Below are 22,213 nucleotides of genomic sequence, written 5' to 3' on the forward strand. Positions count from 1 at the left end.
AAGTTTACTCTGGACAATCACCTAACCTGGCCTACATCTGCCATGAAAAATCCTAAAACCCAAATTGAACTCAAAAGTAACCCTGCGATTCTGAATCACATCTCATAAGCTCAGCACAGCTATTGAAAGGAACTGGCTTAGCAGTCAAAAACTATCATTTTGGCAGCGCTAACTCTTTTTACACAGGCCATTGTATTCAAGAGGAGCCGTAATAATAACTAAGGGGGTTTCAAAAGAAGAAAAGAAACGGTAAGTGTTTTTGTGTGGCAAAGTGAAGGGGGTGGGGGTATTTGCATTGCAGGAGTGGATGTATAAAGAAGTGCACTGGCCACTGGCAACTCTCCTCACACTCTAGTTACTGAGTTACTGACCTCCACGGCGAGTAAAGCTGCTGTTAGCCTTTGTGTTTCGATCTGTGCTCAGCTCCGCTCCAGCTCTTCTAACTCGCCCCACTGCTATGGTCGTCCATTTACACGATTTGAATTTCAGCACCACAGACAGCTCATTCTCCAGCCCCAGCCTCAGCACCGACACCGCCCTGCGCGACTCCACGGCGCCCCAGAGCCCTCATGGGCTGAGCCGGACCGGCCACACGGCGGTTGCAGTATGCCTCGGCTTTATTTTAGTGGCGGGGATCCTCAACAACTTTCTCACGCTGCTCATCTTCGCAAAGTTTCGCTCCCTCTGGACGCCCATTAATCTCATCCTGTTGAACATCAGCCTGAGCGACATCCTTGTGTGCGTTTTGGGGACACCGTTCAGTTTCGCAGCCAGTTTGCACGGTAGATGGCTCATTGGAGAGTACGGCTGTAAGTGGTACGGGTTCGCAAATTCCCTTTTTGGTAAGTGACAGTTTACAAAGAGTTCTGCTGTGCAACTTCTCGCTGTGTAGAGTAGTTTTAATTCACATTTATCTAGGCACTACTCAAGTGCCCTTGAAAAAGTGTTGATGCACTGGAAGTTTCTATTTCACGAGCTTAAATTTTAGGATGCAATTGAAAAAGAAAGCATCCTCACACTCTGAGTTTTGTTATTTAAGCTTCAAAAAAGAAACGCACATGAGTGGCAATTTAAATATTTATCATTATAAATAAATAAGAACTTCATAATAACTAATATCTTTGAATACTCAAAAATAGGATGCTCCTCTTAGCAAGTGATTGAGCTTCTGAAAATGAAGATAGGTCTTAATTATAAGTTCCTACTGAAAAGTGTCACCAAATAAATAAAACACATGGCAGCACTAAAGTGGGACTTCACCTAGAAAATATGAAAATATGAAATTCGTTTCAGGAACAAGCTCTAAAGACAAATTTTGCCTGTAGATTCTGTCTTTGAGTCATGGGACTGGCAGGTGAACAGTATGGGTGAGGAGGGAAGCCTCATATTGTCAGACACACTAATAAGAAAGTTGGTGGTCCTTACAGAGACTTGAGCTGAATAAAATTGAAAGAAAGTCAGTGGTTTGATGTTGATCATCCTGTGCAAGATGACATAAAAGCTATCAGTACAAAAAATAGTTTTGGTTGGATTTCTGATGTCTGTTTGCTCCATTTACTTTTCTCATTTCCAAATATTGAATTTGCTCAGTAATATGCAACCATTTGAATATACCTGTGTGATGCCACAGAAGGTCAATATGACAGTGATATAGAACTGATGCAGCCCATTCATCATGTTTTCGGGTAAGGATTACAGAGGTCCACCGTGTCATTGGATGGATTTAATTCAATTTGACCCTCTGACATTTTTCCCTTTTTTGTGTCATTGCATTTTTTTTCCATCAGCATTAATAATATGATGTACACCTATGAATGTGGGGACATAAGAACTTTTACCATAGCATTGAGTTGAAGGTCTTTTTGATTAGATTTCTTATAAATGTGGTCACCCCCCCCCCCCCCCCCCCCCCTTGTATCTTGTATGATCTCATCATCCTGTTGATGTGTTGGTGTGTCACACTTGATGCACAACACACACACTGCCTCTGTAGTCATAGGTTATTGTGTGGGAAATGTGTGACATGACTAATTAAAAGGGGTTAAGAAGCTTCATATATTTAAACAACTTCAAGTAAAGGCTTGAGTGTGAGTACAAAATATATGAACTTGCAGCAAACTTATATTATGTTAATAAATGTTAGTTTGTTATTCTCTTAACGTTTTCTAATTAGCAGTAGAGACAGAGTCAAGTTAAGATTGACAAGCATCAAATTTCATTGCAAACCATCAAACAGCTTTCAAGAAATTCAACCTCAATTTAAAGTTACTACAGGAAATAGCCAATTGGAATGTGACAGTAATGAATGTAGCCCTAGTCAATATCAATTAATGTATTAACTAAGCAAATAAAGATGAGATTTTCTATCATTACTTAACCAGAGGCTGAATAACAAATTCCAGGCAAATAAACCCCCAATAAATAAAATGTATTTATATAAAAAAGATTAGATGTATATTACTTTAAGTCTAAATTCTAATAAGATAGACATGAGAGAAGAGTCAGATAACATTCTCCTGGCAAGGAGAAACAAGTTTCACACCACAATATAAAAATATCTGTTGATCCACAGCATTAAAAATGGCAATTTTACAATTAATGGAGGCATAAAAATGGTATTTCCAAGTCTCCAAAATGTTACATATCTAAATTTTCCTTTTCAAGTTGCAACATACCAAGTTTTTGCATCATATGAAAGTGTCACAAATTTGATTAAGCTCAACTATTACATGTTCCAAAACACGTAAAATGAGACAGGACTGGATGAAGAGTGCCTTCGCATTATGGATGTCCCAACAAAAAACAAGTCTAAGTCCCATCCAACTAACAACTTCTTGCTTTTCTACTTTCCTGTCAGTCATAATAAGTTCGAGTTAAACATAAAAAACAAAATAATGACTGTAGGCTAAATATTCCTGACAATATTGTTAGGGGGATAAAACATATCTTTAGATTTGAACAAATATACAAATATGTCTAGAAGTTGCATCATTTTATCTCAGCACCTCTAAATTCAGAAACAACAGGCAATAAAAAGCACAATTATGGGCCCTTTTTTGTGGCATTATATTTTTGAGATATGGTCAAATGTGCCTGTTATATATTTTCTAATGAGACTGGACTGCAAGAAATAAAACAGACCATCTGTCAGAGAAAAACAGTTTCATCTAGTACCAATACTGCTTAATGCTCTATAATATACAACTTTGTCCATTTTGCAGCTCATTGCTGGGAAGACTTTTCACTAAGTCTCACAAGTCCACTTCCACTTATTTTATACATTCTGATTTAAAGATTCCTACACTTTTGTTCTTCTTTTCTTAATTTTGTTGCATAATTTATTCTCCACTGTTCTTTTTTATTAGCATTTTACTGATATTCTTTTATGAATATTTTACTACATTATGTATTTTTTTATTTTTCTTTTAGTTTCATTTTAGTAATTTATGCTGCCTTTCTCTTATGTTTATATATGTAAAGAAAATTCAATATCCATTGTATGAAATGTGCTTCATAATTAAATGATCTTGTTTGGTTTTGATCAAACTGAGAGCTAGAGCCAGACATTTGTTTGTTTAAATCAGTTTCAGACTTCAGTGAAAGCTGCAGGTGGTCATTTGTCCTGAATTCATTCTTGAATGATGAAGAATTTACCTAAATAGCCAGTCAGTGAGTGTAGAGTTACTAAATAAGTAAATGAGAAGCATCCTTCTAAGGGTTAATGAAGATGAGGGCTCTGATGTGAACATCTTTGTTCTTTTCTCTCTTGCCTTGTAAGGAATTGTGTCCCTGGTGTCCTTGTCAGTTCTTTCCTATGAGCGCTACACTGCTGTGCTCCATTCCTCCCAAGCGGACGTCTCAGACTTCAGGAAGGCCTGGCTGTGTGTAGGAGGCTCCTGGCTCTACTCACTCCTCTGGACATTGCCCCCCTTTTTAGGTTGGAGCAGCTACGGGCCGGAGGGCCCTGGTACCACTTGTTCTGTCCAGTGGCACCTCCGCTCACCCACCAGCGTCTCATATGTGCTGTGCCTCTTCATCTTCTGTCTTCTACTGCCTCTTCTACTGATGGTCTACTCTTACGGACGAATCCTGGTTGCCATTAGAAGGGTGAGTTCATATTTTTCAACAACCAACTAATCATATGTACTGTGTCATGCAAAATGTTGAGCCTCCCTGGTTAAGACATTTATTACTGTGAAAAGCTAACTGAGCGAAAGATATTTAAATTTCCAAAGGCCAAAGAGGAAAATCTGTTAAATATGTAATAAGAAATGATAAAGATCTTTTTATTTTCCAACTATCAGTTTGGAAAGGGCTTCATGAGAAATTTTGGATGTCTTGCATGGTCAGTTCTGAGAAATGCCACCTGAGGCGAGTATCATAGGTATTGTTTAGTTCAAATTATTTAAATGCTTTTCTGTGAAAGTTTAATGGATTAAAAATCTGCTTTGATGTCAGACTGCAGATTTTTAGTGATCTGCTGGTGAATGGCCACTAAGGACAATGGCAAAACCTTCAGTTTGCATCTCCTGACGTTGTCCTTTGTAAATCTTCAGTTGCAGTAAGGATCATTGTCCTGTTGAAGAACCTGTGCTCTTTTCATCTTCTGCTTTTGTGTGATGATAACCTTCAGGAATCCTCAGTTTGATTTATTGAGTTTTTCTTTTCCTTTTATGTTTTTTGATCTCAGTCATCCTCAAGGTTCTGGCTATGTCTCTGTCTATGCCTAACACCTGGAAAGTTGCACTTCCCATGAAATTTATTAACTTTATTTGTTCAAACATGACAGCAAAAACAAATAAAATTGAATGTTTGTTCTAAAAGTAGTCTGCTGAACTAAAGAAATCTATTCCAAATTCAGGTGAAAATCAGGTTTTAGTACACTTTAGGAAAAAAACTGAATTATGTGGCAAGGAAGCAAGATAGTTTCCTGTTGCAGGAGGTCACATTTGTGCAGGTGTAGCTGCACAAGGAAGTAAGAGCCATTACTGCAGAGTGGTATGTTTTGCAGTGTAACAGGAATTTGGTGTGCCTGACAAGAAAACAAGAAACACTTTCTTTGTCATCCACACCTCAATTTGTTCTCTACTGCTCCTTTTAGCCAGATTTCTTTATGACATTTCAAAATAAGATACTTGAAAAGGCTTCGCTGTCTTTTTATAGCTTCATCCTGCTTTCCAGGTGTCCAGTATTTTACTTATTTGACTGCTATTTAAAGGATATTAAGGTAAGTTTTTAGGAGGGCTATTAAAGTTTTTAAATTAGCATCTTCTGATATTTCTTAGCAATAAATGTGACCAAGCCACGGACCTGAAAGGTAAGTTAAGACCATGAGTTAACTGTGACTTGAGGGGTTTGAAATTTGCATGACACCACTTTTCTTTTCTCTACAATTTAATTGTACAAAATGAACAATGCACAATTTTCTTCAGTGTATGTCTTTTATTTACTCCCCAGCTAATTTCTGCTACAGTTATTATTATCCAGATGTTTTTTAATTCTTTTGCATCTCCTCTGTTAGCATGTCTTAGTCATGTGTAAGCTAATATGAAACTTGCCAAATAACAAAACCACTGAAAACAAAAAAATGACAGTACTTTAGTTGTGTTTCAGCCATGTCTGTCATGTTTTGAGTATAGTGTCAAAGTACATCATACTGAGGGGCACAGAAGTACTTGATAAAGCTGTGTCCCTTTCAATCTATTCTTTTTTCTTTTATAGTCTTCAGCACTTTTCCTGAAGCTCATCATTATGATAAAATAGTGATGCAGCTTTGTTAACATATTTTATACAACCTTTGTCAACATTATTGACTAAAAGCAAGACACACACTTACAAATGTTGTTTGCAACACGTGTGACACAGACCTGAGATTTGATTTCCTCAGCATAATTTGCTAAGTGCTTCCATTTCACCTAGTCCATTTGCTCAAGCATAAATCTGTAATAGCTCTACTAATGTGGGCTCCATTGTGTCCCTCAGCTGTCAATGTTGTCTTGAGATACAACATTTTGTCTTTGAGCTTGGGCTGTGGTTGTCAAACTTCCACTAATATTTGGTTGTGGGTTTTCAAGGTGATTTCAAGTCTCGTCAAGTCACTGGTCTGTGTTTACAATCTGAGTAGCAGTTCATCCAGCAAGAGAAGAGGGGTGGCGTTTTCCAGGGAGAGTTACTGTGCTTCTTTGCAGTGACCTCTGCAATGACCCCTTTCAGTTTCCAGTGACTCATGCTTGTCTTGGTGGAGATTATATAAACCTGCCAGTCATACATGTAATTGGTAATTGCAGGCTCCCAGTTGGTGTTGGGTTCCTCCACAGTCTTTGCTTCTACTACTCCCATGAATGAATCACCTAGAAGGTATTTTTAGAACATGGAAGCAACCTGTTGCCATTGGATACCCCGTGTTATATAAGTATCTATTTTTTTTTTATTTATTTTTTTTACTTTCTATACCCAAAGGAGTCAGAGCAGAAAAGACCTTTGCAGACTTGATTTGCTTTATTGGGGCTCAGCTGTGTACCAAATAAAAGTCTTGGAGCAGGCTTTTCTTAGAAACAATCTGTCTGGGGTACCTCCTGCTGGTGCTTCAAAGTTGACTTACACCGACACGTCAGAAGGAGATATGACATTCATATCAAAGTGGATCATGCCTGAATTTTTTTTTTCTTTGCGTGACATATTTATGTTGCATTTAGATTGCTCTCACGGTCAAAAAGCTCTCTTTCTAACACTCACACGTGAGATTTACAGCTCAGTGGGTCTTTCCAGACATGAATAAATTAGACATGAATAAATTTCCTGACAAAACAAATGCTGCTATACTTTGATTAGCATGTATAACAATGTAACCCATCAGTAACATAACTTTTTTTTGTATTACAGTTTAGCTGCAAACAAATGTAATTTCTCTGAGACAACATGATTTAGATAAGATGCTTTTCAGATTGTTTCCGGCACTAAATAAAGTTCAGCTATGCAGAAATCACTGCTGATTAAAGATTATTATTATCTTAAGTCAGCTTAACTTCATAGAGGACACAGCAACACAGGTCAGGACATAACACCCAACAGGAGACTGGTGTTTGAGTGTATGAAAGGTGTGCAACAATTTAACAGAAAGGGCATCGAGTTCACCTTTGAGGAGCTTCTTTCACATTACAGAGATGTTCATTTATTCATAAAGCACCACACTAAGCATCACAGCAGTAATTACACAGAAGACCAAAATCAATAGTGAGAAAGTGACAGTTACCACAAATGAGATTCTGCTATACTAGTTGGCTTATTATATATCTGAGCTAAATTTAGCACGCCCCAGCTTCAACACATCAACACACAGCAGTTGAAGCACATCAGAACCTGTAGAGTGGCCAGAATACATAAAGTATTAAATTAATAGACTTTTATTACAGTAAGGATTTTTTAATAGAAAATAATTAGATGATTAACTTAACTGTGAGACACAACACAGCAATGTATAAACATCCTTATTAATAACAGAAATTATAATTAAATAAAAGTACTGTTTTTTCTGTTTACTAATAAATTGCCTTAACATATATGATAAATTAATATTTGTGAATCATTTATGAAGTGATGCAATAATAAAACATAAGATGTTTAAAGTTATTCAAAACTAAACATTTTTCTGATGGGTGAGGCTTTCAATGTTAGAATTAGAATATCAGTGGGACTGAATATTGGCTGTGTTACATATTGTGTCTCATTCAGTCTCTTCATTCATTTCACTGTTGAATTCACATGAAGTGGCATTATGATGCATTATTGTGACTTTCAGTCATTCTTCATTCTACCACTAGATGGCACAACAGAAAAGGATTTTTGTACAGTTCCTAATGTATACTCCAGCTTAGATATTAATGAAAGAACCACTCAGATAAAGAAATCAAAATAAAAACACACAAATGCATGCAGAACAGGAACGACCCCACCTGGCTCCACCAACTCTTCACCTTCAGAAACAGATATGATTCTTCTTTTAAGCTGTCACATTGACAAGATTTGCAACTTCTGTACTCATTGCCTTCCTCCTATTTTATGCGTCCAGGTGGGTAAGATCAATCTGTTAGCAGCCCAGCGCAGAGAGCAGCACATTTTGCTCATGGTGCTGTCCATGGTGTCCTGCTACATGCTGTGCTGGATGCCCTACGGCATCATGGCACTCGTAGCCACCTTCGGTAGGACAGGACTGGTCACTCCCATGGCTAGTGTGGTGCCCTCCGTACTGGCCAAGTTCAGCACGGTTGTTAACCCGGTTATCTACGTTTTCTTCAACAACCAGGTGAGAGCTAAGGACAGAGTACTAGCTACATTAAATAAATCCTTTATCTAAACAGCTTTAAGCCAGATTTAGTCTTGTTTAACTGATCTGTGTAGACTACAAAATCATTAAGTCCCTGCTTGGATTGACAACCCTGCATTTTGTTTTCATTTTGCAAGTTTTATAGATGCTTTGTGGCCTTCTTGAAGTGCAGCACAGAACCCCACACTGTTCAAAGAGAAGAGCACCAAACCCCAAGAACACAAGTGTCAGATGCCTTCGGGGTTCAAAGACAGGCCTCCCTCAGCTCTTCACAACCTCAGGTTGTCAGCAGCACCAGAAACACTGCCCTCTGCAGCCGACACAACGAACGGCACATTCTGTTTGTCCGCTACGCTCCATAAAATGTTATTATTTTTCTCCGGCCTCACTGTGGAAGCTATTTTCTCTCATGTACAGAATCAAAAATGCAGCTAAAACACTTAAATTACATTTTTTTTTGTCTCTCTCTCAACACCCTGCATTTGCTTTCCAATAATCACAACTTTTTAGGTATGAATTTAAAGCCAATGCTTTGAGATCAAGCCTCTGCTCGTCAGTGTTGGCCTTCTGTTGACCATGGTGCTTAAACATTTGTGAACACTATATTTCTGTATAAACATAACAATGTGAAGACACATTCATTACCAGAAGCATAGAGTTTAAGTTACTACTTTATGATAATAGACTTTAAATCTGCTATGACTCTGCCCACTTGCATTATTGAATGAAGATTCATAATAAATATTTTGGCCCATTTGTTTCAGTAAGCTTCTTTATAGCTTGATGACTTATGTAACCAAGTTTAATAGCATACATGTTGAAATAATACTCCAAAAACACAGTAAGAATGTATTTGCTACACTTTTCAAGTGTTAATTTATGTTTTGATGTTATTCAAATAAAGGGAATTCCAACCAAACTGTCTCTCCTTTTTTCTTCATCTTTTTTATACAATAATTTACAACATCAACAGGAAACTCTGATAATAGTTTTAAGTCTGGGCTACAAATGGCATCAAAAGTGTGATATGAAAATTCAAAGTTATTTGATGGTTTGTTATTCATGTTTAGTTTATTCTGAATTCATAAAGGCACAAAGGTTTCCCCCCTATTAAAAAATATTTCCAGTTGAGTATATTTTCTAACCATTGGGGGAAGCTGTGAGCTGCTGAGAAATATTCTATTTGATGACTGCAGTTCTATATTTAAACACACGTGCTTCAGAAAAGTGTATGCAGTGTGAACTGCAAGACTGCGTATTTTTTGTGCAGCACCGATTTTTTTTTTTTTTCGATTTCTTTTAGAAAATATTCTAAGAATCCTTTGAGAATCAGGTATTCAGCTTTCACTCATTAACACTGTATTTGTACCCTTTTTATGTAGATAGTACAGTGTACACTATATAATACACTATATAAAACACATCTAGTTTGCTTTAAAGCTCAAAACAAAGCAATAACATGAACTCACAAAAAATTGAATGATAGAATTTTATCATGAGTGAGTCACAACTGCTCAGACACAGCAGTTTAATTAGTATTAAAGGATAGTTTTGACCATTTTAATGCAATACACGCCCCCATTTTAAAAAAAGAATATTTGCATAAAGAAGAAGATGGCAATCATTAATAAATTGTTATGTACATTTAATTTAAAAGAGCTAGAATAAATAAATTTCTAATGTTAGTTTGTGTATAGTGACATATTTGTTTACTGTCTTGGGTAAAGTTGAGTCTTAACTATAGCAGTTAGCAGTATAGTAAATAGATAAAGTTAATAGATAGAAATAAATAATAGATATAGTTAATAGATAAAAATGTTTATATGATTACAAGGATTTCTTTATCTGGATTGTCTGGCACTGATATTTACAATTTAAAAAGTTTTTCAGAAGATTAAAAGCTCCACTGCGGTGTAGCTGAACGCAGCTGACGGACCACTGCTCATTTCACAACGTCGTGCATGGAAAACCCTCATATGAGCATAGTTGCATTATGCTTGTTTGCAACATGGTGAGTGAGAAATTATACCACATAAGAAATGTTTCACTTTTGTCTGACTTAGAAAATGTGGCTATTCAAAACCATTAATGGGTCTCAATCCAAATGATTCAGCCACCACATCCAAGAAAACGGCACATTTGTGGCAACCATCAAAGATTAATAAAGTGTAAGAACTTACTGTGGATGTTCACTGTTTAAACTATAATCAGCTCAGCAACATTACAACAGCTACTCTTGTTAGGAGTTTGGTAATTTACTTGGTATCTATGAATAAATAATAGTTAAACAGAGTGTTGTGTTGTTCATTATTGTGGTTATTGGTCCATTACGCTGATCTTTTTTATTGAATGTTGTTTGCTGCAATGGATGTAATATATGCAAATAAATTAAATACAAATAAAACATAAAAGTGGTAAAATCTCTGTGAAAAAAACAATGAACCCTCAAAAGAGATATCCCTTTCATTTCGTCTGTGTGATGTTGCCTATTTTAAATATTAAAATGACAGCATATATCATAATAGTTTATATATACTGGTTTTACAGGGTAACAAAAGGTCACCGTACAGTTTTAGGCACTTTGAGATTTATACCTGCCAAAAAGGAAGTAAGACAAGGTTTGAGGTATTTTACAAAACGCACATGTGCAAATCAAAAGCCATATCTGTCACAGAACTTAAGGGCACAGAACTTCCAGGAAGTAGAAACACACAAACTCAGTTGCTGAAGAAAGCATTTGCTCAAAAGCGCATGGGATGTTACAGACGTCAGGCCTCTCTAGGTTTCACTGCTCTTCTCCACCATGATCAGGACTGACCAGACCAGCTTGGCTCCACCGCCGCTGCCTCCACGACTGGGCAGGTCCCAGCCGATCCTAATCCCAGCTCAGCTTCCACCACTGGGCCACAACAACAAGCCTCTAATCCACTTTTTGGCTGGTGTAGTGATACTGCACTTAATGCTGTCTATTGGAGGATTCATCTATTTGCTCTACAAAGACAAAACACTTTTACCTGTAAGTATTTTTAAGCAGTTATTAACTTTCTATCTGCTTGCTTAAAGTTCATTAGGGAAATAATAACTATTAAACTTAGAAATCTGTTTTCAAATACTTTAAAATTTTAACTGTTACAAATTTGTTGTTGGGTGTTGGTTTATTTTAAAACATAATGTAGTTTGTGGGTCGGATTATACTGAGGAATTTATACAGATCTATTTATAAACCCTGCTTATTCACACATTTTGTTGTATGCAAAAGTCACACTATATGTGATGGAGGCACAGGAAATGCTCAAACAGTGTGAATATCACACTTCATTTGTCTTTTAGCAAGACAAGCAAATAAGCAATCATAAATAAATACATTCAGCTGTAAATATTATACACATGTATAAAGCACTGTAGTAAAATTCATACATAATATTCATATTCCTGATGTTCTACTTTTTTTTTATTCTGACAGGAAAATAGTCCCTTAGCTCAAGAAAGAGGTAAGTCGATTTTTTCTGATTAAGTTTACAAATTAAGTTCTACAGACAAAAACCCCAATCTCATCAATGTGTCTGACATGTGTTTTCTCTTCCAGTTGGATATCCCCCAACAAAACAACAGGAAGCATCCTCCTTGGCTCTGGCACGCATGGTGATTGAGCAGCCATCTTACACAGGGAAAGAAGATAAATCATGTAAGAAACTGAAAAAATTACTTCAATTTAAGAAAGAAGTTACCAAAAAGTCTATTTAAAAGTTCAGAATATTCTCAAAATTGTTTGCTTAAAATCTTCTTCTGTTTCTCCAGCTGGTTTTCTCCGATGGGAAAAGACCCAGTCAGTTCATAAAAACATCAATTCCTATGAAAACAGCTGGCTGACTATTCTAGAGCCGGGTGATTACTATGTGTACTCCAGGGTGACCTTCTCCAAAGGTAGCGCTAAGATACCACTGGCCAGCAGGGTCAAGCTGAGAAAGTCGGAGACGGAAAAGGATGAGACTGTGATGAAGGCCTACTGCAGCCTGAACAGCAGCAACATCTCAAGGAAATCAGCATCAGATCCTGACATGTGCACAGCCACACAGATGGAGCTGCTCACACTGGAAAAAGGAAACCAACTCAGTGTTTGGGTACAAGACCTCTCGCTTGTGGACTATGAAGCGGGTGCAACAACATTTGGGATGTATAAACTGTAGGACTCCTGTGAGAACAAGCATGGACTGGAGAGTGGCTCTAGAGTGGGAACTCCTGAAATGCATGGATCTGGATTTATATCTAATTAAGAAAAAACTCTTAATTAGACTGGAACAAAAAAATTTGTGGATTTAAAAGACAAAAACCACACTCCAAAACTATAATTTATTAAATCACATAAATAATCTATGTATATATTTTATTTCTGTTCTGTGAATGTTCTCTATTTATTGATGCAAACTGGCTTGTAAGACTGAAATGAATATCCTATATTTAATCTATTTAAACCCTCCTAAGTGTTTCTTGTATCAAGTTACACACAGGGTAAATTTAAACAGAAATCAATAAATTTCAAATTTTTTTATTTATTTTTTTTAGCATTTCTTTAAGAAGAAAAATCTATGCAAAGGTCTTAAAAAATCTGCTTTATAATTAAGATGTACCCAGATTCATAATCAGTATTAATAAAAGCCAAGTTTTGACATTTGAAAAGTAATCCTCCAAGGGACACTCTGTAAATTAAAGCTTTATTAATTGCTATAATGAAAAAAAAACTGCTGCCTCTTGCATTTAGCTCAGCCTTTACCACTATGGTTTTCAAATTTCTAGAACACAAAACCACAAAAAAATGATTCGTCTCAAGATGTCAAATGAGACCATTCAAAATATAGCCTACCAATCAAGAAGAGAAACTACTTTTTTTTTCTTCCTAAAAGAGTAGTTTTTAGAGTAACCTTTGGCTTAAATGCTTTACTTCAATAATATACAAATACTATCACCCTACAACCCACCAGAAGTGAAATGTAGTACAGTGCAAGTTTAAACAAACAGCTCAAACCAGCACTTCACACGGAGGAGTATAACAGCATGGAAAGTGTGAAGCTCTTTGGAGGTGTGTAGATGCAGAGGCAGTGCTCTTTTACAGGATGTTATCTATTCTAGTCATTCCTTCCATCCTGTAAAGGGTTTTTTGATACCAAACCTGACAACCTACAAATTACTGCAATGCACATGAGTTGAATGAGGCATGGAAAAGCCCGTGTTTGTGGATTTCCAGTGTAGAATGAGGGAATACAGTTTTCCATTTCTCACATGGTAAACCGATGTCAAAAACTTAACCCCATTTGTTGTATTAAACTTTTAATAAAAGAACAATCATACCAAACAAAGTACAGGGTGTCTAGAAAAAAAGGACAACAAAAAATGAATAGTTGCAACAATGATTGCATAGAACAACCTTTTTAAAAACAAATAAAACACAGTGGTCTGGAGATAAAATCTTAAAAGAACTGGAGTTCATCTCTTCCCACCAGTAAGTGCTCAGAGGCTATGGGGAATTTCAGATAACAGTGTGTGGTGCTTGATGACTTGAAAACATTTTTTCACAGAAAAACAGAGGAGATGTTAATCTCAGCAACAAACACGAGGTGAGACTGAGACACACAACTGAACAGGAATTGGCAGGAACGCTAAAGAATCTGCCTGCTGAACAGGTGCCCTGAAAGAATTTACAATTAAAGATCAGCTCTAACAGCACAGCAAGCATTAAACAGAAGTGCCTTTGAGAATAACAGAGCATATGCAGACGAACCAGTTACACAATGAATGCTCTGAAGTTCCTGTACAGAAGTGCATGCACAAGACAGCACCACCCATGCAGGGACTGTTGCTATTATTTGAATAATTTGTTAATTAAAAAAATAGTAAAAAAAGGTTACAAAAAAAAGGGGGGGTTAGTTTTTACTAAGAGACTTAATTAAATAAAAGCAAATAAAGGGGCAGACTGTGTGGTGGCTGAGTCACAAAGTCTGGCCCTTTTTTGGATACCAAACTGGGTTTATTCATTCATTATTATTGCCATTTCTGCATATCTGACCAACTAGTGCGGGGGCTTAGCCAGAGGTCAGTTAGTAAAACAGTCATTTATTGCATTTCTGAAACATTCACTGCCTCTCTTTGCAGTGCAGCAAGACTAGATAACAGTGTTGTCAGTGCACACGCTCAACCTCATGAGGAAATGTACCGCTGTGGCTCCTCTGAAAGAAGCCGCATCTTAAATGGCATGCAAAGCCCTGTTGGCTTTTAGACTCTAGACATACAAATCATAACAAACAACAGCTCATAGTTCGAATATAATTTACACATACAGTCCCAACCAGTCTTAAGCTCTCTTACTGACCCCTTTGGGAGGCACTTAAACATTCAAGAATGACACCAATATATAAACACCTGTCTGATTATTTCCTCAGCTTGTCTCCATAAGTTCTGCAGGAACCAACCAAACTAAAACCTCTCAATTCTCTAAGCAATTCTCAATTCTCTCATTACTTAAGGTGATTTTCCTCTTTTAAGGTGAAACAAAAAAGTTTGCGTTTATGCTTCCCTTAACTAAAACAGGAAGATTCTTTTCTGCCTTTATACATCAGTGTAATATAATTAAATTTCCAGAGAAACATGAAGGCAGCAGAGCTTTAACTATAAGGCTAATACCACAGTTATATGCTTGGGTTAACAATAAATAAAGCTTTTTTTTATCCATAATAAAGTAATGATATATATTCAATATGTTAACATTATTCTTGAATATATTTTAGTTTAAAGACTAAAGGTTACCTTTTGTCTTTATTTGTGTATTTTAGTAATATTAAATGGTACTGAGCTAAGACTTTCCTATTCTATTAAGCAGATGCATCCCTGATAGCTTTGGAGTCTATATTCAAATATATTGAGATTAATCACATTTCTGATGCAGAAGTCATACTGTAGAAACACTGTACATTCATGCAGTTTTTAAATAAACAGTCAACAGCTGCATTTTGAAAGTGAATTAAAGATGAGGAGCTCACCTTTTTTGAATTGCTTAAATGGCCACAAAAAGCCTGGGCTTATTTGATGTAAATATAAAAAAAAAGTTAATCATGACAGCACAACAGGTCCATCTTCCCACTGGGAAGCTCTATAACAAACAAAAAATGATTTAAACAGAATATAATCAGTACATGTTGTAAAAGAAGTGCATGCAAGACAACACATTAGACTTAATGGCTTCGTACTCCTTTGATATTTCCAAATAAAGCAAAAGAAACCATGGAGAGCTTGTTTAGTCCTCATCCAAAAATGTTCCATTTGCTGGGTTGACTTCACAGTGCCAGTCACTGTGGGACATCTTGTTTGAAAAATCTTGGTTTGAGCTGCTTCAGGAAGATGTAGGCTTGTCTAGTGAGGCTGATCAGGAAGATGGATCAGATTTCATTGTAATGTCAAATCAAGCTCCAGACCTGGAAGCAGAGAAGCTCCAAGTCTTGTCACCAGAGAGGGCTGAAATGTGAAGACGCAACATAGATACGCAAATGCACACACACAAACGCCTGCCCTTTGGCAAGCCTGCTCAAACGAATTTAGCCTTAGAAGCGCAGCCACGAGAGGGTGAGGATGGTTGACTGGATGTGCTTAGTGGCTGCTGTCCTCCCAACCACAGTCATTCTTCTGCTTGGTTAGTTTTCGGACTAATCTCTCCAGCTCTTTGCGAGACTTCTGCTCCTCCTCCAGAAACTGCTTCATCCATCTATTCTCCTGCAAAATATGTAGGCAATAAATGTTTTGCTGAGCGGTTGTAGAGTCTGCTCAATCATAGCAAATGTGAAATATTTATTATCACCGTCTGGCATCAGTCTGGCTGAAGGAAATAAGTCATGCTAAACCACAAAAGGTTACATCCACATTAAGGTTACTTTAACTCTTTTGATATGAATAATCATCTAATTTTATGTAGATAAAAGACTGATATATCCATTGGGTCTTTTGAGACCGCTGCAGTTCCTCTACTGTTGGTTCTAGTCTTAACTGAGATCTGATCTACTGCTTGATCGGTGTCACTTGGAACAGCTGTGGAACCAGAAAGTCCTGTGGTTACTTAAAGGCAAGTGTTTAACACACACTTTAAATCAACTGTTTACTACCACACCTCAGGATTCTGGCTACAACATCATAGCTGATGTGTGCAGGCTGAACCTGATGCTGATATCTGATCAACAATAGAAGGCTGCAGCTTTAGAAGCAATACAAGTCAGATTCACACATGCTGGTTTGAGGTGGCATCAATAGTCACACTTTCCTTTCACTTTGAATTAGGTAACATCTTGTGTTGTCAAATTTAATTCTGGGTCTGTTGCTTTTCTGATACTGTCAGGAAGTCAACTTTGGCTGTCTCTGGTCACAAAACCATAGCAACGGTGGTCTTTGGATCTCTGTGCTGTGCTATGTAGGACTGTCATTTTTAGCCATGATGGAGATGTCATGATTTTTTTTTTCATGTTGACTGTCTTTCATCAGGGACAGTGGAGAAATACACAGCTGGAACACTCTCTGGCTGAAATCTAATTACTCTGCTCTCCTTTACAGGCACTCTACCCCTTCGGTTTTTATGTTAGTTTAGTTCAACAGATCTGACCAATTTCCACACGCTATAATGTAAACATTACATTATGACACATAATTGGGTCTAATTATGGAATCTCGACAGCTCTTATTAATTGTGCTCTCCCTTTTATAGTGACCATTTGCAAAACCAAGTAAATTAGTTACTCATACTCTAAATAAGATAATTTTTTCTTAAACTTTTATACAAACTGACTTTATGAAAAACACACATTCACTGACTCTCTTATACAGTGTCAGTGTTGCAAAATCCCGAGCTTACATAAGCTATCGATTTATTGCTCTTCTGCCAAGTCTATATACAGTCACTTGTTGCTCCAAAACAACCAACATGGTAATAAACAAATGGGAAAGTCATTCATTCTTTGTACCACTTAGTCCATTATGGGTTGCGGGTAAGCTGGAGCCTATCCCAGCCTTTTTAGCAGGTGAGAGGCAGGGTACACGGACAGGTCACCAGTCCATCGCACGGCCAACACAAATAGGGACAACCATCCATTCACGCACACACTCACTCCTAGAGAGAATTTAGAGTGACCAATTAACATGCATGTCTTTGGACGGTGGGAGGAACATGCAAACTCCACACAAAAGGCCACTGCCCCCCAGGTTCAAACCTTTATGTTATGAGGCTGCAGTGCTAACCACCACACCACCGCGCAGCCCCAAATGGGAAAGTCAGCAAATAAAATGAAAGTCAGTAAACACCTGGGTGATGTCACAGTGGCTACATCTATTTTATATACAAAATCTATGATACCTTGTCATATACAAGGCATGGGGAATGAGTGTCAGCTGTTCAGACATTCAGGTAATTTACAGGATGTTTATATCTTTAATATTGTTAATATCTTGCATCAATATCCACCTCAGAATCAACAACTCAACAGTATTTTTGTGATGTCATTTCACCTTGCAAACAGCAAAAACTGTGAAACACTTTAAATGGAATGACTTGCCCCAAAAAAAAAACCAAAAAAAAAAACAATGATGACCATTTGGCAAACCCTTAGCTTAGACTGGTCAACATGATCCCTGTCAATGTTTTTTGTCTAGAATTTTCCATTTTCCTCAAAATCAGTTGTTGACACAGCTGCAACCTTCTGCTCCCTGACATGCATAAAAATCACTGATAAACAAGTCTATCAGAGTGAGGGAAAACACACCAATTATCTAAATCATAATTTCCTCTCACAGCCTTTGCGTCACCAATTGAAAGTATGAACAATACATTTTAAAAAAACATGCAAGCTATACAGGTAAAATCATTGAGTCCATTGATGATTAGTTAATTCCATCATAAGCAATCACACTTACCTTTTTCAGTTCATGAACCTCGTCCTTTAAAGCATACACAGCATCAACCAGGCTCCTACAGAGTTAAAAAGTACAACACGTGTTATGCCACAGGATGTTACTGGATGCTATAGGATTTAGAATCTGAAAAGCAATGTCCAAACCAGGTTTTAGAAATCTGTTTCATATTTGAATGTGAAGCTCTTATTGACTTACAAACAAGAAAGTAATTCTGTGTGTGATCAACTTAATTAGGATTAATATTAAATATAAAAAAAAACAGAGTCCAAGTACGGATAGTGAGAAAGCTCTTAATGATATAGGTAAATGAAGGCCTATTTTCTTTAGTGTAATAACATCCTTACTTTTCTTCAATAACTGTCTGCCCGTTGCTCTTCATCTCCTCCACAATGATCTTCTCCTCCTCTGGCAGAAGCACCTGGGGCACGCATTCTTTCCGCACTGCTGCACACACAAATAAATGGAAAAGCTTTTATTCATTACTAACAGCTGCTGAAGAGGTATGGATTAAGAAGACATTCAATTACTTCCATTTATGCTTGTCTCGTACACAAACACACACCTGTGGTGCTCTGGTGCAGGCTGGCTCCAGTGCAATAAGCCTCAATCACCCGAAGAATCTGAGCATCCTCCTCCAGAGCGACCGTGCCTATCATATATATATATTCATTATATACATTATTTTCATTGTAGGCTGAAAAATAAAAAAAGAAGGGTAAAATGCTTACTTTTCCTCATCTGAACATCGTCATCAGACGGCTTGCGCTCTTTCTTTCTGTTGCCTGGCAAGAACTTCTTCATAGGCCGCGGGCTCTTACTTGAGTCCTGGAGGAGTTCAACATTAAATTCAGTACACATTTGTAAACTCAAAACTTTCACTGCTACACACACCTGAAAGCTGACGCTCCGGTCCAAACAGAATGCAAGCTCATGGGGATGTGCAACCCAAATGTACAAGAACAAAAGAACAGTATCCACAAACAAGGCAGCAAGCACGTGGTGGTGACTGAGATCAAACCAGCCAGGTAATCTTTGTGAAACAGCAGGGACTTATAAAAAGGACAAAGAATGTTAAAAATAAAATTCACTTATACTCAAAATTAATTCCTCTAGTACTTTAAATATCTTTGTCATTGGACACATTCAGGACTGAGGAAAAAAAGTCTAAACTTTACCTTTAGAGCAAAATGAATAAGTTCATGGGAAAGAATTTCAAGATCTTATCAAATTTATTTGACTCTTATTAAACCACAGAGATGTGGTTTTATGAACAGGAGGGTTTCTTCTTTTTGCTGAGTTGACTTTATTCTGACAACAATCAAAGTTTCCTGTGCAGGACGCACGAAAAGCTGAGGTCTGATAAAAATAGCTGACTAGTCATAGTATGATACACTTTTCCCAGAGTGATGGGTAATGCAGACTCACATCTCCATGCTGTTGGCTGGAATCGAGAGACAAAATCTATGTTTTTTCTAGTCTTTTCCTAATCTAGTTTTTGTTTTTTTAACTGGTTTTCAACTGAAACAATTTAGTCAAACGTGTTGCAACTTTAGTGCTGAAGTTGGCTGTGTCTCACAGCACACCAGCTGAAGCAAGATAAGTCGATGTCTTTTTTTCCTACAATTTAAAAAGGAACAGAAGGGCATCTTATGAGGCTTACATAACACACAGCTCAACATTTTCAACAATCCAGCAGACATAAGCATTTAAAGTTAACTACAGAATGACGTGGACCATTCTGATTTTAGCATAAATGGTACAATGCTGCATATGGAAAACAGTTCCCATCAAGTTTTCCAAAAGACATGAAAACTACCTAAAAGGGAAATCCTTCATTCTATGATGTCAGCATGTGTGTGTGGTTATTCAGATGAGCCAATAATCCAGTGTGAGGGAAAGACCTGACTGCACTGTTGCCTGGAATAGTTTTTCTAGTAGATTTTACTACCAATGTTGCATGAGAAAGGGATTTCAAAACATAACTGATACCATACCACACATATATGGTGACTGACACCTTAAAGGGAACAAGAATAAAGAGGGGAAAAAGCAGACTTGCAGACTTGGCCACTGAAAACAGGAAACCAACAAGATGACAATGAGAGAGGTGAAGCAAAAAGAACAATCACATGTCAGCATAACACACACACACAGGTAACCCCATCAAACCTCCCTAACTCACATCTTTGCCAGCACACACACACACACAGATAAGAAGACAGTGAGATCTAACCTTACCTTCATGATATAAGACATCCTCTAAAGAAGGCAGAATGGAAAGAGAGAAAAAAGGGGAAAATGTCTATGAAAAACTACAATGAGAGAAGAGTGTGATAGAAAGTTACTGGTTGATGGTTTGTCAGTGCAGAACAAGGTAAATACTAACTATATAAATCGGAAAAAAAAACGGATGCACATACAATAAAAAGATCCTTTTAAATTTTTTTAATGTTTCCTACCTTCAAGTAAAATGACCATACAATTAAAAAAATAATTGTTACTTTTATTCCATTTTAAAATTTAAATAACAAGTTTTCACATATTAATCTATTTAAGTCCGAATGTAATTTAAATACACAATAACCTGTTCAGGCAAATTTAAAGTGACTTTCTCTAAACTTCTGAATGCACACGTACAACTTTTCATTGCAGTATTTATTGTTCAGCATGTTGCTCCCTGACAAGGTCATTAACCACAAAAAGCTAAATAAATTAATAAACAAATACAATAATTCTCATGATCAAACAAGACATGGTGTCATTAAAACATTGACTTTTTATGTTATTTTATATACCTGTCACTGTTGCTAGCTTTTGCTGCAATAAATTGTTTAAGATTAAGGAATTACCATTGAATCATTCTGCTTAAATACCCTATAATAATAATAATAATAATAATAATAATAATAATAATAATATTAGTGTAGCATGAACTTTTATATTTTGTAAATTTCAACCAAAAGTTGAAAATATATATTATTTTAATTTACTTTTCTCTTCAAAGATTGGAATGGTGTGTAAAATGTAAATAAGAGCAGAAAGCAGTCATGTGCTAATTTTATTACCCTGTAGTCCCAATAAATAATAAACATATCTGATGCTGAAACTGACGTTTTACCATTTCATGGAACATATTGGATCATCTTAAATTTTAGCAGCAGCAACCCACCTCAAAATGTTTAAAAAGTAACTGGTACAAAACGACAATGTAAGGAGCATTTGAGAACAAAACAGGTTAACTGCAATAGGTCAGCAACTTGACTGGGTATTAAAGGAGCATTTGAGAGAGGGTAGAGCTTCTCAGGTGTAAAGATAGCAGATGTTCACCAGTCTGTGACAAACTCATCTAAGAAATGATTGAAAAATTTCATGAAAATGTTACTCAACATTAAACTGTGAAGATGCTACCATCTATAGTGTGTAATATGAAAAGATTCACACATTCTGGAGGAATCTCTGTGTGCATGGGACAAGGCTAAAAGTTAAAACTAGATATTCTTGATCTTTGGACCCTCGGGACACACTGCATTAAAACAGGTACATTCTCTACTGTATAGACTCAAGAACACTTCTAGAAGTTCCTGAATGGGAACATAGTTCAATGTGCAATCCACAAATGCAGGTCAAAGCTCTAGTATGCAAAAAAGAAACAATTTATAAACATGATACAGAAATGCCACCAAAGCAAATTGTTTAAGACAAAGTGGAAAACAGTTCTGTGGTCAGATGAATAAAAAAATTGACATGCTTTTTGGAAACCATGGATACTGTGTCCTACGTACCGAAGAGGAGAGGAACCTGACTGCCTACAGTCCAGTCCTTCCACCAAGAGAAAACTTTTTTGAGATGTGTTGCTGCCATCAAATAAAAAATTTGCTAATATTTTCCATGAAATTGTAAAATGTCTCAGTTTCCATATCTGATTTTGGTTCATGTTTTAGTGGGAAAAAT

The 22,213-nt window shown here is 36.8% G+C and overlaps 3 protein-coding genes across 6 annotated transcripts in view; 2 read left to right on the forward strand and 1 right to left on the reverse strand.

Moving 5' to 3' along the window:
• The window catches only part of arhgef6 (Rac/Cdc42 guanine nucleotide exchange factor (GEF) 6), a 66,259-nt gene that overhangs the window by 24,716 nt on the left and 19,330 nt on the right, over positions 1 to 22,213 (reverse strand). The window contains exons 17-22 of one of the 4 annotated variants that reach the window (XM_041990069.1): positions 20,501 to 20,521; positions 18,991 to 19,087; positions 18,825 to 18,911; positions 18,607 to 18,703; positions 18,263 to 18,317; positions 13,655 to 16,081 (exon numbers count right to left, since the gene is read on the reverse strand). In XM_041990069.1, coding sequence (XP_041846003.1) covers positions 15,959 to 16,081; positions 18,263 to 18,317; positions 18,607 to 18,703; positions 18,825 to 18,911; positions 18,991 to 19,087; positions 20,501 to 20,521 — 480 coding nt within the window. In that variant the 3' untranslated portion in view covers positions 13,655 to 15,958. Of the gene's footprint in view, positions 1 to 13,654; positions 16,082 to 18,262; positions 18,318 to 18,606; positions 18,707 to 18,824; positions 18,912 to 18,990; positions 19,088 to 20,500; positions 20,522 to 22,213 lie in introns of those variants that run through there. The other 3 variants (XM_041990068.1, XM_041990072.1, XM_041990070.1) reach the window with 3 other exon arrangements.
• On the forward strand, positions 447 to 9,242 carry tmtops3a (teleost multiple tissue opsin 3a). The gene is made up of 4 exons (XM_041990084.1): positions 447 to 842; positions 3,779 to 4,107; positions 8,069 to 8,302; positions 8,461 to 9,242. Exons 1-4 carry the CDS (start codon positions 458 to 460, stop codon positions 8,683 to 8,685), a joined length of 1,173 nt encoding a protein of 390 aa, XP_041846018.1. The 5' UTR covers positions 447 to 457; the 3' UTR covers positions 8,686 to 9,242.
• Positions 11,058 to 14,230, forward strand: cd40lg (CD40 ligand). The gene is made up of 4 exons (XM_041990085.1): positions 11,058 to 11,339; positions 11,787 to 11,814; positions 11,910 to 12,008; positions 12,122 to 14,230. The coding sequence occupies exons 1-4, from the start codon at positions 11,127 to 11,129 to the stop codon at positions 12,508 to 12,510; spliced, it is 729 nt and encodes a 242-aa protein (XP_041846019.1). The 5' UTR covers positions 11,058 to 11,126; the 3' UTR covers positions 12,511 to 14,230.

Source organism: Melanotaenia boesemani, chromosome 7 (assembly GCF_017639745.1).
Source record: "Melanotaenia boesemani isolate fMelBoe1 chromosome 7, fMelBoe1.pri, whole genome shotgun sequence".
NCBI lineage: Eukaryota > Metazoa > Chordata > Actinopteri > Atheriniformes > Melanotaeniidae > Melanotaenia > Melanotaenia boesemani.